The 19,703-nt window shown below is 39.9% G+C and overlaps 1 protein-coding gene across 2 annotated transcripts; it reads right to left on the reverse strand.

Moving 5' to 3' along the window:
- Positions 1 to 282: 282 nt before the first annotated feature.
- Positions 283 to 7,905, reverse strand: LOC306896125 (allantoinase, mitochondrial). Of its 2 annotated transcripts, none has more exons than XM_079459820.1 (11): positions 7,684 to 7,905; positions 6,961 to 7,112; positions 6,718 to 6,832; positions 4,287 to 4,433; positions 3,970 to 4,015; positions 3,790 to 3,883; positions 3,302 to 3,488; positions 3,053 to 3,191; positions 1,129 to 1,301; positions 1,011 to 1,043; positions 283 to 907 (listed from the first exon to the last, which is right to left on the reverse strand). In XM_079459820.1, exons 1-11 carry the CDS (start codon positions 7,828 to 7,830, stop codon positions 761 to 763), a joined length of 1,380 nt encoding a protein of 459 aa, XP_079315946.1. In that variant the 5' UTR covers positions 7,831 to 7,905; the 3' UTR covers positions 283 to 760. The 2 variants fall into 2 exon arrangements, with proteins under 2 accessions (XP_079315946.1, XP_079315947.1); XM_079459821.1 differs by having other exon boundaries at positions 289 to 907; positions 6,718 to 6,826.
- Between the last annotated feature and the right edge of the window lie 11,798 nt (positions 7,906 to 19,703).

Raw genomic sequence — 19,703 nt, forward strand, 5'->3', positions numbered from 1 at the left:
TTAGTCATTTCATTACCCGTGATAGTTATGCAATCTATTTAATAAGTAAGGCAAATTAAGTTTCTTCTTTTTCTGGTCAGTACTTCTTACACTCTTAAAATAAGGTGTAAACGAGTTGTCAAAATAATCTGATATAGTCACAAAAACGGAATTGGGCATCAAGAACTGCAGTGTAAACAGGGGCCTAAAACTCACGGACCAGAACTGACCGTTTCTTAATGATGAATTTGCACAGGGTTACATGGACATATAAACATTAAAAACTTGATTTTCACAACAGGGGGACTTTAATACCTCTTACATTTATTAATTAATAGACATTTAATATCACATATACATTTTATTAACATTAAGCAATAGTGATATAACCAAGTTTTATTGATACTTTCTGAGAGTACATATGATTAGAGATGTATAATTGTCATCCAATACACTGTACTGTATGTTAACATTATTAATTATTGTTTTATATTATTATTATTTATTATTGCATTACATAATGCTTAGCAGATCTGGAATGTAATAAAGACAATATAAATGGCCCTAAACCTTTTCACACATTTTTATAAATGCAATCAAAGAAATACTGGCCATTGGCTCTTCATTAACAATGAAAACATGTTTTATTGCTACAATTATCAGATAAGTTTTTGCACATGAATTGCTTAATTAATTTATTGATAAGGGATATAATGCTAAAATTGCACATTACAGGCATATCAGTACTAAACTGATATTAGTAGTAATATGCTTTATTTGCTCACAGAAAGGCGTGCGACTTGTGTTGGATAAGCAGATGCTTCCCCAAAGGCTGGGAACTAAAAGAGCCATGACTGTAAACCACCCTCCCCCGCACTATAGTGCTCTTCACCTCCCCATGAAGAGTAAGACCAATGTATGGAGTCAGCTAGAAAAATGGAAACGTAAAAAATCACTTTTATTTTTACTCACCAACACTAACACCAATGAGTACATACTAAGCCAAATAACTTTTGTTTTGTTTGACTTACTTGGTTTTTGTGATAAATTTGTTCTTCTTTAACCTGGGATATTAAGTGAAACATGTTTACTTGCATGTATAGCGTGTAAAAAACTGTTGATGTATTAGGTGGATAAAATCCATCTTACTGTAAACTCTTTTTCTGGATCCCAAATTACAAAATCTGCATCATGACCCGGAATTAGACTCCCTTTTTGGTTGTCAAGGGAACAGAGCTTTGCTGGCTCTTTACACAGGAGTCTTACTGCGTCAGAAAGTGAAAAACCTCTTTTTGCAGCTGATGTCCAGAACAAAGATAAACCTGTTGAAAAACAGTGGGATAACTCGAAATTGTTGTAATGGTGAACCTTTGATTGCAAAATGTACTGATAACACTTGGGAATAGTTTAACAAGTTGTCCAGACCGGCAGGAAGCAAAACAGGACCACACACCATTTCCTCAATCAGCACCTGGCTGTGCGCAAACTACCTGAGCGCTAACACATGACATTTCAAGTATAACTAAACTTAATTATCAGGATTAACAGTGTTGGGCAATCTACTTGGAAAAATGTAGTGAGCTAAACTAAATGTTACTCTACATTAAATGAAGCTTCATTACACTAAAGCTACCACCCTGGGAAATGAAGCTAAGTTACAGCAATATGGAAAATGTAGCTTACTACATCTAATTTTCACTTTCCAAATGCTATCTCAGTATTCAATAAAGCTCTCAGTCAAATAGATTTGAGGGTGTTGAGCAACTGTCGCATAAATTACGTAGGCCTATGCACGGTATCACAGGGAAATAGACAAGCAGATTGTTTACAATGTGGCGTCACTTGTATTGGGCATAAAATGGTTAGAAAGTCGCTGGTATGCAATACACCACCAAATACTACAAGAAGATCACGATCGGGACATGTGCAGAGGCTGCACAGTATGGGCAATTGTAATGCCTAGCCAGCAGAGGGAGTCATCACACGAGTACTGATCTGAACAATCACAAATAAAAACACAAGATAGCGCTTTGATGACCGCAGATTTCAATACTTTCATCCAATTGTTTTATTCCATATGTTCAAGTTTCAATCAGTATATTCATTCAATATTCCATATATTCAACCAATACTCTAATTTCCTGAACGGCATGCAATATTACCGGAATATACGAGAATATGTATATACGAGAATATGTATACTGTGATTGGTTGTAATCCTCACTGATATAGCAAATTAAAATGTAATGCTGTAATGGACATTCGTTAGTTTTTTAGATTGCGACTGTCGTGGTTAGTTTGAAAATCTTGAATACCTTTTATCGTGCATTTGGATGCTAAAATCAGATGTCAATCACCATCTGTAGCAAATAAACTTTTGGGGTGGCACCCATTGTGGTAAATTGGATCCGTGTATGGTGTCACTTGCCGATCCAGGATCAGTGATCCTTAGCAGTATGTCTGATTTGCGTTTGAGGTTTAGAAATACTTGGGAAAATGTAGCTTTTGTGGACGCTCCACATCAAAAAAGAGCTTCGTTACTGAAAAGATATTTGATTAAGAAAACAGCGACACTATCACCACGCTACTTAGAAATGTAGTGCTACTGCCCAACACTGATGATTAATGTAATTAATTAATGTAGTTTGTTGTAGGAACTCGAAATGGCCTTAAACATTTTCGTAAACTAAACAAATAATATAAATGTTTGTGCTTGGCATGCCATTGATTTCCTTTCAGTGTGAAAATAGTGGCACTGAAGGGAAGGGGGTTCAAGCTGACCAATCACAGTGTTAGCCCTATGACCATGTGTATCTTTTGTTATGACCTAGTCCAATTCATGCAGAAATCAAATATGCACATCAACTGTATTGCTACGATATGTTAGATCACAGTCGGGACTCTGACTTGATCCCTGGGGAGCATGTTTCTTTAGAGTAAATCATTATTCCGATTGGTAAACAGTTAGTAGATCACAGTGTATCTCCTACAGGACTTTGGTCACCATAAGACACAAATACATTCTTACAATCAATGAGAGTACAAATATATTGATATTCCAAAGACAGCCTACCAAATTGCAGAGAAGAGATGCCTCCCCATGCCTGTGTGAAATCCCCACTGTCCAAACACTTTAGGTCAGGCGTGCAGGGTGAGTGATCGGACACAACCATGTCTATGTCACCAGATTTTAAGGCAGACCATAAGAGCTCCTGGCAGAACCATTAAAAAAATTATTTACAGGGTATACGTAACTATTCTAAATTTTGCTGTCAATCTGGCTGAAATTGTTTCGTTGGCTAAAAGGCATTTTTGCTGATACCTGGTTGCTTGCATTCCGTATTGGGGGGCAGCACTTGAAATGAGTGGCCCCTGCTGGGATGTTCTCAGCAGACAGGTTGAGGTAGTGATGTGTGGTCTCCACAGTTAGGGGAGCTCCTGCCTGTCTAGCTGCCCTAATGAGCTCCAGAGGTTGTGCTGATGACAGATGCACAATGTGGCATCGTACTCTAATGGAGAATTAAAAACAGTGTTTCAGTTGGCGTAACCTTTGGAATCTTATGATTGGCCACAACACCACAGAAGCCTTATTATAAATAAGTAGATGCCCCATTTGGTTATGTCAGATGTCATCAAGTCTTAGGATGTTGTTCTTAGAATACTGTCATTTGGAGCATTTTATCAATACTCATAATTTTGTTCTATGATGTTTATGACAATCCAGATATACAAATTAGAAGGGGCTATTACTCCTTGTTTCACGATTATTTTGGCCGTGAGGTCATTTTAGCAACAGTTTTAGTAACATACTGATAATGAAGGCAGAGTTCAGTGACTGTGTGGATGGCCTCAAGTTCCATAATGTCAGGTCTGGACCTCAGAAAGGTGGAGTATTTACATGGATCTGATTTATAGATGAATAGATATAATTGTTAATGATTAAAGTAGTGTGAAAGACATTTAATTGGCTTTAAATGAACATGATCAGACCTCCTTTATCAGGGACTAGATGTTGGACGTCTCGCTCTGCATGAAACTAAGATGAGAATAATTTTTGTAGATATAATACATACACTATTGAGGCAACAGCATCATTCAATTATTTCCCATTAGCGACTGACACACTTAATCTACTACATTCACATACTGTAATTCCGAACAATATATTTAGAGCACTTTCTTTGATCATATTTTGCATTAAAGCCTATATACCTTTGTTTATACAGTGCCTGGACACAGATTTACTACCCATCTTTTTGTAGCGATAGTTATTGAAATGACTGCAGGTAAAGCATGTAATTGCTCACCAGGAGAACGCTGTCTGTGCCCTGGAGCTGCTTCATAGCTGCATGCAGATCAGCATCACTTACATGAGGAAATTCTTCTACTCCACTGTGAATCAGGAAGCACTTAAACCCAGCCACGCCAGCCTGAACCATAGGCCTCAGCTCCAGCTTAGAAGTAGAAACAGGGAGATGGGTAAGCAATATTTATAGCTTATTAATATTCTGTAGAGTATTTGTACATTTAAACATTTTAAATGTGTTAATGTGTTCTATATGCAAATATATTATATATTTGATATAATATAGAAATAAAAGAGCACAAACTAATTTGAAGTAAAATAACACTGTGAGGGACACTGGGGAGCACAGTAACCTCGAGAGAGGAGCCTGTGCTATGGAGGCCCCATCCTATCGACAGAGAGGGGAGAACTCATGGGAGAATGGTGTATGAACCCAAAAGGGGTGTACGGATTGGTGGAGTGTAGCGTGGGGAGGTCACAGGTTCTCCAGCGGGAACCAAGAGTGAGGAATACGTCAGACGGGACGACCCAATGGGGGAGTCACTACATGTAGAGTATCAGCTCAAGTGACAGGGGTTCACCTCAAGGGGGAAACTCGCCTCTACCGAGCGTTGGTATAAGAACCACTCCGCCCAGCTCGTAATCAGAAGGGATGCATAGTGATGGATGGAATGCCTGTACTTCACCCAGTGGGGAAAGTAAGGAGGCAAAAGAGCACACTGACTCGCCTGGAGAAGGCTCACTGACTCACCGCGATGCGCCTCGACCATCCCCAGCGGGACTCCAGCCTGAGACACGTCTGTCCAAGGGGTCATATGCATCAACCCAAGCAGAACACTGCCGCCGAGGCCCATTAGGGGCCAGGACATTGGGCGCGACTCCAGTCAACAACACACTCTCCACTCAACAGTGCGTCATGCAGTGAAGACTCAGCCAGATGAAGTCCCCCCTGGGTTGTCAATGGCCTCCTCAATGCTCCTACCACGGGGGTGTCACCAAACAGTCCACCCTGCGCGAGGGGTGCATCAAGAAAGCATACTTTTTCTGCGTCACGCACCTGCGCTAGTCTGAGCCATAGGTGTCTCTCTTGGACCACTGGAGTGGACATCAGCCAACCCAGCACATGTCATCACCTATTTGGCCGAAGCGCAAAGTCAGTGGTGGCGCGCAGCTGAATCATGTCTTTACTCGAGCAGGGGCAGCTTAAACCACAGCAGTGCAAACGAGTGTCACAAAACCTACACGCTTTGGAAGGGTTGATCGGTTCCTCCGGGTGGCGGCTATCTGCGGGCACAGGTGCACACTGCATGCTCGACCTAAGGTAAATCAAAATATCCCTAGCTGCCAATGAAGGAAAGTCAAGGCAATGGCACTCGTCTGACGTGAACGCACCGAAAACACTCACCAGCCGAGACCACGTTTGGAGAGTGTATTGGGCTATGAACGGTCCGCGGCTTTGGCAGTGGATTAACGTCCATAGAGTCCCCACATCAACACCACTGCTCGCCGCTGCAGACGGCTTGGAAGCTGCCACTGCAGACAGCCCAGCAACCGTCACTGCAACCGGCTCGAAAGCCATCGATGCAGATGTCTCGGAAGCTGCCGCGGAGCGGGAAGTAGGCGATGTTGTGGCTGCATCCCGGAGGACACAGCCAGCAGTGACCGCAACAGCTCGTAAGAGTCAATCTTTTATTTTACTTGTTCTTTTAGACACCTATGTCTTCCACCAAAACGCCTGAGGGGAATCGTATACAGGAGGCGGTTCCGCTGATCCAGTGGCTAAGAACAGAGCGATAAATTGCTTAGCACAAAGATGATGCTTTGCAGGTTCCGAAGAATAAAAGGTGAATGAATGGGCAACATTTGCCAATTTCATTGGCCTTTTAAAAAGTACATCAGAGTTGATCAAGATCAAACCCCATCTGTCGGTTATACACAACGTCGAGGGACCGACAGAAAGGGAACCTCGGTTCCCTGATGGAGGGAACGAGAAGTAGTGTCAAGACTGACAGAAAGGGGTTTGATTTGAGAACCTATAATCTCTGATTATACTTTTGAAAAGGCCAATGAACTTGGCGAATGGGACCGGACACCTGTCCCCGCCCCGTACGTACGTGTATAAAAGGGAAGATGGCCATTCAGGCCATAAGGTTTAATCTTTTAAAACATAAAGCTTAAAACCTTCTGACTTAAATTTACTTCAAAGTTTCAAGTCTGGCTTTTAAGTCAGCATAAAGCTTAATCACTAACTTTTACCTCATCTAGTTTTAACTTGCTAGCTTGTGTAGTTTACTTGTTATTTTGTTTCCTTGTTATCAGACAATCTGCAGGACTCTATATTTTGCGGACAACTTCCAGAGGTTAAGTTTAGGCCCAAAAAGTGTGCATGCGAAGTAATATCTAGTGAAGCCGTCTACAGTTTGTTGTATTACCTGGTTGCCAGGGATGACCCCTCCCCAGAATGCTGTGTCTACAAAACATTTCCCAGTAGCAGCATAAAGCTTTTCTTGAAAATTTTCAACAGTTGTAGTTGGTGGAATGCTGTTTCTTAGTACAGTGGAATATAATAAATATGTCAGTTTTATATGATTCCAACCTAAATGTTTTCATATTAAAGAAAGTTTCTTAATATCACAGACAAGATATCAGCTATAACATATATTAAGTTTTCTTACAGAGGCATATCTACAATAGTGGTCACCCCCCCGGCAGCTGCTGCTTGTGTGGCGGTCCAGTAGCCTTCCCAGCTGGTGCGACCAGGCTCATTAACATGAACATGACAGTCCACTAAACCTGGCATAACCACACTGTTCCCCATATCCAGAACCTGTTATACAGATACATTTCTGTAAGTGCATGAATAACTTTTGGAATATAATTTGAAAAAAAATCAGTAAAGGATAAATCTGAAAGGATAACATGACTCAAATTATTGCATATCCCAAGGTATAACCAAAAAACAACTTTATCTCTGCTCAAAAATCGTTAGTATCATATTTACAATAATTTGTAATAAGGACTAGATTAACACCTGACTGTAGCTTTTTGATAGAATTTATTAAGAAGATTCCGAATTTTGCTTAAATAGAGGGAAGATCCGAGCTACTGTAGTTGTCACACTTTTAGTCGTTTTCCATAAACATATATCTAAGTGAATTGTCTGTTGAACATTTCCAACGTTATTGTCCCAAAAGGCAATACAGTCTTTAAATATAAATAATGGCGGGCATGTTATCAAGCCATATAAGGTAAATTGTGACAATAAAAAGTTTTAACATTACATTTTTTTATAGTCTAGTTGTATTAATCAAAAGAATATTGACTATGCATTCTCCCCACAGTCTGCAGTGCCTGTTGTCTCGAGCAGGAGAAGTCTCATTATCACAGTTTTCTCTCACCTCTCCAGCTGTGTGCATTGAAGCTGCTGAATCAGGAAGTATGCTATGAATCTTTCCTTCTTTAATAATGATAAATGCTGGTTGAATTTCCTTTCCATACAAAACCCTCTGGCTCCGCAGAGCACTGACAACTGATCCAGGCTCCATTTCTGCACCTGCAGTATCTTATGCTGTCTATACCAGCTTGTGTTTATTACTGACTATATTAGCAAATCTAACTCTGGGCTCAAGGTACCTTCCACCACTGACCTTTATGCAACAGTTTCAGAAAGGAGATAAAAGTTTTTTGACCTCTAATTTCTTACACGTTAAACATACTAGACTGAAAATAAAAGAAATATCTGGCCTACAGTACAATCCTATGCCCTCATAGTTACACAATTAAAAACTTGGGTCACTTTTTCTTCCTGGTGAAATGAGCTGCCAGCCTTCAACCAACTAGGTGTGACCAAATAGCCTTATTATTTTTAACTTTTATGCCGTTCACGTCCAGCTTCACTTCTATTTTGTTAACACAAACTGTTTGAGGGAACCATTGCCTTAAACCAGAGATGGGCAATCTTTTTACCTCGAGGCTTACAATAAGTATTTGAATCCTTGTTAAGGATAGTAACAAGGATATTATTTGCACATTAAAATGTAATTTATTTAAACTTTTATCTTTTATTTATTTATTACAAACTGAAATTTGATAACTACTGTAGTGTATGTACATGCAATTCCATCTACCTATTTTATAAACACTTTCATATTGAAAAAAAGGCAACACATTTGTCATAAGACACGTTATTATAATAATTTACAGTATAAATAATTTTTATTCTTGATGTTTTTTCAAATATTCCTCTAATTCAGGGGTTTGCAATTAATCCCAAGGGGCCACATGAGAAATGGGACTGTAGTGGAGGGCTGAACCAAAAGGCTAAACTTAATTCTGCTCAATATTGAATATATACATTTATGACTTTTAAAATGCAGTAAATATCTAATCTAACTTTAGTTATTCTAGGTGTTATCAAAAGTCCTGAGTTTTGAGATCTTAGAGAGCGTGATAGGTTGTAGTGTGATAGAGGCTCTGTTATGTAGGTGGGGCTAAATCGTTTAAGGCTTGCCTTTATACGTGATTAAAAATAACTTTTAACTTAATGGGTAGCCAGGGAAGGGTTGATAACATTGGGTTATGTGACCGTATTTTCTGGACCTGGTTAGAACTCTGGCAGCTGCATTCTGGACTAACTGTAGTTTGTTTATTGATGTTGCAGGACAACCACTAAGTAGTGCATTACAGTAGTGAAGTCTTGAGGTCACAAATGCATGAATAAGCTTCTCTGCGTCAGCAACACAGAATATTTTAGTAATTTGCCAATATTTCTTAGGTGGAGGAAAGCTGTTTTTGTGACATATGAGATGTGATTTCGAAATGACAGGTTGCTGTCTAATATAACGTCTAGATCTTTTATTTGCATTTGTTGGAGTAACAGATCATCATTCAATTTGCAGGTTATAATCCGAAATATTTGGTTGTACGATGTTAAGAATGTATTGCCTCACGAAGTTGATTGCAGAGGTGTGGGGAAATGTGAGTGTTTTTGCTGACAAATATGCGCATTCCATAGAATAGGTTCAAAGGGATAACGTGCAATATTCAAATTTGTTGCACGCCCATCGTGAGAATCATGCCTGTCTGTCAGCAACAAGGGGACTTAAAGTGTTTTCACACACGAATAGTTTAATGATGCATGTTGACATAACGTGTGAGCCTGTTGTGATAACGCCCAAGGGTAATTTTCGTCCATGCAAACAGTAAAACCCCCTCAAACCAGAAGCCCTCAATGGCATAAGGCCAATATTTAACGAGTATCTCAAAAAAAGGCATAGTTGTGCCATGCCCAAATTTACCAGTGCACACGCCTTTGTTTCCAGTTAAAAAGATAAGAGAAAAGAACACAAAGGAGATGTCTCCATAGTCCAACTGGCAAAACTATTTGTTCATTTATTTGTTCACTGACCACGGTAGACAGCTGTCCGCAAAGCGTTTCTGCAATTACAGACATCTCACGTCCAAAAGCAAAGAAGCAATTTATATCATTTTAGGGACCATTTCTCTGCTCAGACAGCAGAGCTCATTGCACTCACACGCGCATGCAAATTAGCAAATGGTAAAAATTTAGACATTCACACAGACAGTAGATATGCATTTGGTGTAACTCATGATTTTGGCACACTGTGGAAACACAGAAACTTTTTAAAAGCTGATGGTAAAAACATTCTTAATCACACACAGGTTGCTGATATGCTCTCTGCTATTCTTCTCCCATCAGTCATTGTTGTTTGACTGTGCTACACACACTTTTGTATCTGAAACAATTTTTGAGGTTAACCGACGAGCTGACCTTGCATCAAAGCAAGCAACATCAGAGCCACTGACAGATTTTCTCCAGTCTCACTATCAAAACTCTTTCTCTTGCAGAGATGCAAACATTTTGCAGAACCAGCTGAGAGGGCACTCGGGAAGAAGTGCTCATGTAAATACACAGACAATGTTTAGGGGGGCCCAAATGGCCTCACCTGTTTGCCAAAACACTGACTTAACAGCTTTCTGGTATTGTGATAGTGATTCTTCTAGTATTTGAAGTGAGACAAGAAGTTTATCCTATTTCCACTTTCGCTCTGGTCCCAAATTTATGAAAAAAATATTTAAAGGTGCCACCAAATCCATAACACCAAGACAAATGGAATTAAAACTGAGAAGTAATTCCTCAATAAGCCGAGCCTGACGAGCAGCAGATGCCTGACTATCAACATTTGACTGAGATGAAAATGAAAACAAAACAGTCTTATGATCAGAGAAGCAATTTTCACATACATCAAGATCACTGAGAGAAAACCCATTGAGTTAATACCAGATCAAGTGTATGGCCATACTGATGAGTGGGTATATTAACCTGAGAGGTTAAATCGAAGGCAATTAAAAGGTTTTTAAATTATTTTATATTTACATTTAGGCATTTGGCAGACGCTTTTATCCAAAGCGACTTACATAGCATTAGGTACCTGCAATCCCCTGGGATCGAACCCACAACCTTGCGTTGTTAACGCAATGCTCTTATCAGTTTGCAAGATCATTTAGAATAAGCTACTGATCTGGCGTTGATCAAGGCCAACCGAACCCGCGGTACGTGATCCGAAGAAGCTGCTTGTTCTGCCCGAGGAAGGGAGTGTAGACGGTTCTTGCACACTCCCCCACGCAAAAACCGAGGAGAGCGAAAGCCAGGGAGCGGCGTCAACGACGAAGGGAAAACCGCAACCATCCATCCACACACTGGCTCCAGCGAGCGCCGGCAGACACGGAAAACTCCAACCAAACCCTCGTCAGGAGACGCCAAATGCACCCCAGGCTCCAGATGTAAGCCTATGAAGTTTTTTAGATGGTTATTAAAGGAGTCAGATCTGGCAAGCTCTTTGCAAAACTATCTTTAGTAGCCAAGGTAATTGTTCTACCCTGTCGGTAATGAGTTAAACTGCTGATTCCGGCAGTGTGCATTGTACATGTTACAAGATAGTGATCGGTGACATCGTCATTTTGAGGTATAATATCTATATAGGTTAGATCGGCTCCGTGAGATATAATCAAGTCTAGGGTATGATTAAATCGATGAGTGGGTCCTTTGATGCAGTGTCGGCTCCAGACAATTATGATTGGGAGCCAATGGGGGTCCTGGTCATTTCAAGGGGGGTCTCATGAAAACCAACAAAAAATAGAGTGGACACGGCTAATAACTTTATATTAATGCTTGTACAAATAAAACAACACAGCAAATTGTTCGGGCGTTTTTTTTACATATACATGGCTGAAATGTGCCTGCCTAATAGTTTTTCTATAGCCTAATGAAATAGTATTAGATTATTATAATTTTTTTCATTAGGCTATTTTTGGTGACCCCTCAGCACTTGGTGCCCTACGCACAGCGCATGATGCGTGGGGGGTTGGGAGCGGCGGCGCTGGCCACACCTATGATAGATAACATATTTACAATCCAAAATAACGGGGTGAGATCCCCCTAGAGACCCCCCTTGGCGCTGCTGGTGCTTTGATGTATTGTGTACTCCAAAAGAGTGTAGTAGTTCTGTAAACGCCACTGCTAATTCATTGTTAGCGCTATACATTTACAAACCTCCTCGCGGGCCGGATGAAATTGCTGTGTCTTGCTGATTTAAGATCTGGTTAGACTTGCCTTCATCAAAATAGACTGTAGTAATAATATTAAAATCTCTAAGTTACATTGAACCGTAACACAGATGGCGGAGGTCATTGGCTGTCTTCAATGGGCCAAGACACACCGCCAAATTCATTTATCTTTCTAGCTGACTGTATGTAAAGAAAATCCATAGAAGGGAAGGAAGGTTTCTAATGAAACTTTAATAAAATAAACAAACAATAAACACGGAAGTAAAAGACCGGCAGCCACCTCACGGTAGACTGCCGGCCATAAAACAAACACAAACTTAACACATGTCCGGACCCGGTCCTCTTTCGTCAACAGTCCTGCCGCTTGTCCTCTTAAGCTCCCAATCTGCTCCGTGAGATATGCGGGACCGGTGCGCGCACAGCTGATTCCAACTATCACTCACGCCACCAGCCCCGCCTTCCTCTCCACATACCCCCATCGCCCCTTACAGGCCGGGGGGCACCAACCCCGGGGGGAATAGGTACAGTCTCGGCGTCGGCAGCACCTGGGGGTATGCACCGACGAGACGAGAGAACGGAGGCGAGAGCACCAGGAGCAACAGGGACGAGAAAAGGAAAGAGCCGGGAACCGGCGAACATTTAACGAAACTTTAATTAAATAAACAAACTATGTCAGTAACTTTATGTAGTCATGTTTATTAAATGCATTAATTCACATTATTACAAAAGGATCAAAACCGTCACATATATTGTAATGTTGTCAAGATCTGGGGTGGTGAGACAAGGACAGAGGACCCAGGCGCCGACAGCAGGAAAGAGGTTAACAAGACTTTGATAATAAAAACAACAAAACCCATGAGGGGCTAAGAAAACAAACAGGGGAATATAATAACAAGACAGGAATAACTACACTCAAACAAGACTAAAATTTATTTTTAACAAGAACTACAAATAACTACACAAGACTAGACTGACAAGGCTCAAGAACTCACCAAACAAATCACAATGAACCAGCACAAGATAGAAGACATGAGGGCATTCAATAAGAGATCAAATCAAGAGGGGAACAGGTGTTGGGTATGAAATTAATGACAAGCAATAACCAGGAGACGAGAGTGCGGGAACAAAGATGAGACCAGAGAGAGCGTATGGCAAGCTAAATCAACAATAATTGCCTCTCTCCACATTAAACATGAGGTTCCGTCATGATCATGACAAATGTAACGCGTTAATAACATATCATAAATATTTTGATATATTATATGACTTCTATAATGCTGCATCGAAACGATTTGCATTGTGATGTGCTTTAGGAACTCTTAGACAGGTGGAGTCCATAGGTTCCCATTATATGAAGCAAAGAGGGCGGCGGATTTACCAAACAATCTTCTTTTTGGTTCTGCACAAGAAAAAATGCCACCTACATGGGTGAGTAAATAAACAGCAAATTTGAGATTTTGGGTGAACTCTCACTTTAACCTACTCTTAAGGCACCAAATATTTAGTAGTAAAAAAAGCACTCTATTGAACAAAATCGGACCATGGCCATTTTTCCAAAAGTACAATAAGAAATAAGAGTGAATAAATGCATAAAACTTGACCTGACGTACTCCTCCAAAATTTTGGTCATCCATCCCTTCTGCATTTTCAGGTAAGAAATTGATTTCCCCTTCCTTGGCTTCTTTATGTCTTTGTTGGGAGGATTGGCAATTGTAGTGTCCCTTCCCCGTTTACCAGCATTGACAGTTACTTCAAGTTGACCCAACTGGTGCATTTCTGTAATTCCCCATCTGGAATTTTAAGCTATTTTTCCAGCAAAGGCCAGCAAAAGGGGTTACCTTTGAGATGTTAACTGATGATTTGAAAAATGCTGATTGCTTTCTGGTGTTTGGTTGCAAGTGTCATTGAAAGTGGGCACCAAGATTATCAGCTGCAACAAATAATGCAGTACCTTGCACAGTTTTGCCATGTTTTTCCAGGTAAACGCCATTTTGCTCCAACATCTGATGTATTGCATAGTAGCAAGCTGAATTGAGTTGAGGGTTGACCTATATTTTGCAGGTATTTCAGCTTTGATGTACCAAGTGGATTGGCAATTTCGAAGTCGTCTATGTAAAGTCCCAGAAAAATTGTGAAATTGTCTCTTGTAAGCAAATAGTTTTCATTAAAGTACTGTCCATCTACATACAGTACTCTGCTAAGAGTGTTGCGGAGGCACTATTTCGCATAATCTCCTGCATGGTGCTCCCCGGGAGATCCCACAGACCAAGGCACGGTGTTCATGTCACGTACGATAAGCAAACTCTATGAATTGTTGGGCATTAAATCAATTCGTACCAGCGTCTTCCACCCCAAACAGACGGACTGGTCAAACGGTTTAATCGCACGTTAAAAACCATGATTCGTAAGTTTGTGTACGAGGATGCCAAAAATTGGGATAAATGGTTGGAGCCTCAACAGGGTTTTCCCCCTTTTCGAGCTTATCTTTGGACACCAGCCCCGAGGGGTTTAAGACGTAGAAATTCAATATGTCCTGGACCTGAGAACAAAACTCCACACACTGGGGCAGCTATCTATGGAGAATTTGTTACAGGCTCAGGACAAGCAAAGCCGGCTGTATAACAGGGGAAATGTGTGTTATGTTTGTTTCACTATTTTCTCTTTTTTTCTATTGTTTTATTGTTTGTACATATTTATCATAAATGGACACGCTTTTATCCAAAGCACATTTAACATTTTGTTAACACACTATACAGTAGGCTACTGCTAGCCTTTACCAGGCCATTTTACTAGGAGGATTAAAGCTCAAGCAAGCAAGGGAGAGAATATTGTAATTGACATTAAAAAACAATATGCCTCCTCGTTTCCTTGTTCCTTTGTCCTCCATCCTATTACCTGGAAACCGATCGAGCTCAGAACGAGTCATGAACGAGGATACACAGGTGTTTCCAGTGCGGAAGTGTTTTATTGACTAAACCTGACATATACGTATAAATTCTCCTCCCCTGCACATCTTTAGATCATTTTCAAACACGCATAAATGTGAAAATGTAGCATTATATTATTGTAAATGTATGTAGACAGTAGTTAATATTCATATAGTTACAATTTATGTATCTCTGGTCTAAAGCCACGCGCCACCCCGGTGCCATTCTTCCCCGAGGTGCATTAAGAGCTCACCAAGTCTTGGAATGCCCCCTTCTCGGCGCGTTCCAGGCTGGAGGGCTCTGTAGCTGTGACTTCCCTGGATGGTGGGGCATCTAAAGGCTACGTTGACGTCCCCCAGGTGGAACGTGCAGTTGTGGGACACCTGTGCCCACAGACAGCTGCCACCTGGAGGGGCCGACCTAGACTTCCGTCCAGGGCATGTAAGCTCTCTTCGACACTCGGGTCAAAGGCGTACAATGCCGCTGGTGAGCCGCTTTCGCTCTCCATGCCATGGCAGTCCTCCAGGCTAAGGTCCTGAAGGAGCTGGACGGCGTGTTGCACACTGCCACTGACCTCGTGGCTACGTGCCCTGGGTAGGTCGATGTCCACTATGGTGGTCCAAGAGAGGCATCTGTGGCTCAATCTTGCGCAGATGAGCGACAACCAGAAGGCCCGGTTCCAGGACCTCACAGAGGACGGCCCACCTGAGGCACAGACCCCTGCGGAAGAGGGCATCTGTACCCCGTCAGCAAGCCGCCAAGAGGTCCTCTAAGCGGCCTTGATGGGACGAACCCGGCGGAAACTACATTATGCCCAGGGGATTCCAGTTCCCCACTGGTAAAAGCTGCAGCCTCTGCACAAGCTCGACAGTGCTTGCATAACAAGGCAAAAAAATATTTAAGATTGTCATTAATAATCTAATAGCCGCTGAGATTTTGTAGAGTCGGCACGTTCTTTGTCCTGCTCTATCCTGCTCTGGTAACCTTAGAACAATGAGACAAGACTGGCTGAGAGTAGAGTACTGTTCTGCACTCTTTGATGCAAAAAATGCATCAGTTGTTATTGGAAGGGTTACTGGTTCCGGTTGATCTAACTAGTGCAGCCTAAACCTTCTCAATATTTATATTAAGAGTATTGGATCATTGAAAGAACGGCCATAAACCCCCCCGCCCATTCCCTTTTGGTCTGGTTTCTAGCTGCCACCATCAAAGGGCAAACCCTTTTGCTTGTCTGTGGGGTATTTACGACTCCTGGGCTTCAAAGCAAGCAAAAGGGGATATGATAAGACTTCCTTTGCATCTGTAGTTCGTCCAGAGGAACTCATCTGACTGTTCCTTGATCTTAATAAGTTTTATGAGAGGACACCAATCAGCTTCCACATGCAAAGCAAACTCTGGAAGACAAAGAATCGTAACTTTCCCTCCAAAGGTGCCATCATTTGATTGGGTCGGTCACAGCTATAGGGCGTGACATCCTCACAACTTAAATAAGAGATCACTTGTTTCTCTTCTCGCTACCTTGTTTTGCTTCTTTCACTTTGGACCTGCCTTGACCAGAAACCAGTTCTGGGCGTGTCTTCGGAGACCCTCTTCACCGGGGGGGGGGGGAAGAAGGAACAATGGACTGCGGCCTACCACGGGGCCACAAGGACAGAACTTTTCCTGCGAGACCGCACTTTGAAACCAATTGCAACCTTTCCATCTCTACAAATGCTACGGGTACAAATCCAGCACAGAGCTCGCAAGTATTCCATCCTACTCATAGAATAGCTGCGTTACGTTTGTGCCTCTTTGTTAAAAACGTTTTATTGGTGTTCAGACGTTGCGGCCATGCTGCTCTCCCAATATATTTCTCACATTTCTCTCTCTCTATATGTTTTCTCTTTCTATGATTTGTGTTTCATGTTGTGTATTGCTTTGTATTTGCGATCGTTATGTGTATCATTTAGAATAGTTTAATAAACAACCATATTATTATGTGTGATGGGTTTCTGTGATCAATGCTCACGATGCAAAGTCCCTTAAACCGTGTTAGATTTATGCTACCTTTGCTCCAGTCTCTGTTTAACGTAGTTACGTAATTTATGGCCATGGGATAACGTAAAGTGTATTAATCATTGATGCATTCGCTGGACGAATGAATACCAATATAGTTATACTGTACATTACTAATCAGAGACTGTAAAATATGTATATTTAATAATGGTTATTATACGTATTTTACTTTGAGCTAAACAAATTTCTTGACTTTAAGTGATGTTTAAATAACTCAGTTCATTAATTTGATCTTGACAGATCTGGTGGAGAATTTTACTTGGTGAGCTAAGCTCATCACTATTTTAACATGCAGCTAAAACCGCTCCATTAGTCTAGATTTAAGCTGACTGTGTGTCTCCCTCCTGGACAGTGCGGTGAAGACTGTCCAAAGTTTAGGTGCTAGATAGGAAAAGGATCTGCCACCTGCACTTGATTTTGAAATTCTAGGTATTACCAACTGACCGGACGCCTGAGAGCGTAATGCATTTGAATAACTCTAATACAATAGAAGTAGTGAGGAGCTAAACCATGTAGGGCTTTAAAGGCAATAAGCAAGATTTTAAAGATTATGCAATGCTTTATAGGTAACCAGTGTAAGGTTGACAGAACCGGGCTAATATGCTCATACTTTTACGTGTAAGAACTCTAGCTGCACGCAGTCCAGGGTGAAATAGTCAGTGACCTCTGGTGGCAGGGAGTTTTTTTACTTTTTAATGTTTGGTGTTAACTTCTTGAGTATCAGGGAAGGTGTGTTAAGTTGTTTGTTTTCTAGATTTTTTTTCTTGATTTTGAACAAACAATGCACTGTCAAAGTAATACAGTTAAAAAATAGGGTTAAAAGAAAGGTTTATATTTTCAAAATTGGTAGTGTGCGATTTTCCAGCCTGAAATTGCAAACCTTCTTCCAGGGTCAGTGATGAAATATGTTATATATCAATAAGACTACAATCATTTTGATGTTCTGGTACAATGGCGTTGGGTAACAAAACGTAAGAATAAAATTAATTAGTAATATGTAATTGATATAGAAGGTTTTATCGGACGTATGCACTTGGGCGAGGTTAAAGACTGCTCTGTGTTTGTTGATCGGTCTGGCTAGTGGCTAATAATATAACTATTTATATTTTATTTCATTCATATTCATATTTTAATGTATAATAATATACAATGCAATTAAACAAATGTAATACAGTTAAGTAATTTAGAAAAAAAATATTGTTGAAAGAGTTGTGTAACTTTGTCACAGTAAAGTTTAGTCAAGTATCAGTTGTTCTATATATAATAAAGAAACAGTCTAGACATAATTTTCTAGATAATTTATGTGTTATTTCTTGCTTGTTATTAGATATGATCTAAATGTACTCTATTCTTTCTGGATGTGTTCGTAGTAATGTTTGTTTATGTTGCTTTAAATTTCTTATGGTGCTGGCTATAAATTAATACACCGATATATCAGTAAATGTATGCTTTTGTTTCTCACCTTTTCATCCCCAGCTTTCTTCAGATGTAAATCCGCAATACATAATCTTCATTGTTCATGGTATTTTTATTTATTCATGAATTATTTTTTTTACAGATAAACTACCTTCAATTCCTTGGAGGATTAAATCCTGATGCTGCTGTTTTAAAGGGATGAAAAACAAACTGACCTTCCAAGACCTCAGAATTTGCCAACTAATAAGCAAGTTTTATCCTAACTGCCATTACTCATTTAAGGGTGATTAAGGAAGGTTTGTTTTACTGTGTTAACATACAAGAGTATTGCTTTTTTTATCAGAGATTGTGTCATTCTGTTTTTTTTAGGGGCAACACAAAACATTTTTGGAGTTAACGACAACTGTTGTAGAGGACATATAATGATTTATAATGAATATAATGAACAGACATTTAAAATGGTAAACCCTTTTATCTTAAACAATGTTTTTTACTAAATACATAAAAATTGTACTAACTTTGTTGAGACTGCAATGAATCACTTTTTCACATAATAGTTATTAACTCCAGCTACAGTGTTAAAGACCATATCCTCTTGTACTTTTTTTGTCTGTTTTCAGATGATGCTGAAGTGAAAATGGGGGACTTGAATTCCTCTGTATTTTGTGTTTTATACATTCCTTCTGTATAGCCTATTTATATTTCTCATTCAATATTTAATAAAGTTATTATATTATTATATAGCCTACAACATCACATTTGACCAATCTTGAATTATTTTAACGTTTTATTCTTATTATTAACACTTTCTATGTGTTTGTATTTAGTTTGTATTATATTTAGTTCCTATTAAAGTATGTATTTAACTTTACTTTTTAAAATATTCAATGTGCAATGTGTACAGTCATCATTAATTGACAATGCTTTGAAGTGACGCCAAAGAGACAGAGGATATGCAATTTAATTTATTTTGATTTCTCAGTTAAGGAAACTAGTATGCAAAAATAAGTCAGAATTTAGTTATTTCTCTAGTTTCTTCGAAAAGCTTTTTTCGAATACACATTGCTTAGTACATTTTCCAACCTTCTTTTTGCCAAGATAACAGCTCTGAGTCTTCACCTATAATGCCTATTGAGTTTAAACCACAGAGTCTCTGATCTCCTGTTTAATTTTTAATTATGAGCAATATGTATTACTAAAAAAATTTTATTCCATGATGCGATTCCCCTCCCCGTTTTAAAATTCCTGTTCTCTAATGAAAGGTTAGATTTTTTATGTTTTTACATAAATTATCTAAAGGCTTAATGATACATATTTATGTTTACAACCTTCTTTAATCATTTGCCTAGGGTATTAATAATTTTGAGCTCAACTGTATATGTCGACTGGAAAATGCCCATTCACTTCTACCCCATAGTTATAGTGAAGGAGTT

This window comes from Barbatula barbatula, assembly GCF_947034865.1.
Source record: "Barbatula barbatula genome assembly, chromosome: 7".
Taxonomy (NCBI): Eukaryota; Metazoa; Chordata; class Actinopteri; order Cypriniformes; family Nemacheilidae; genus Barbatula; species Barbatula barbatula.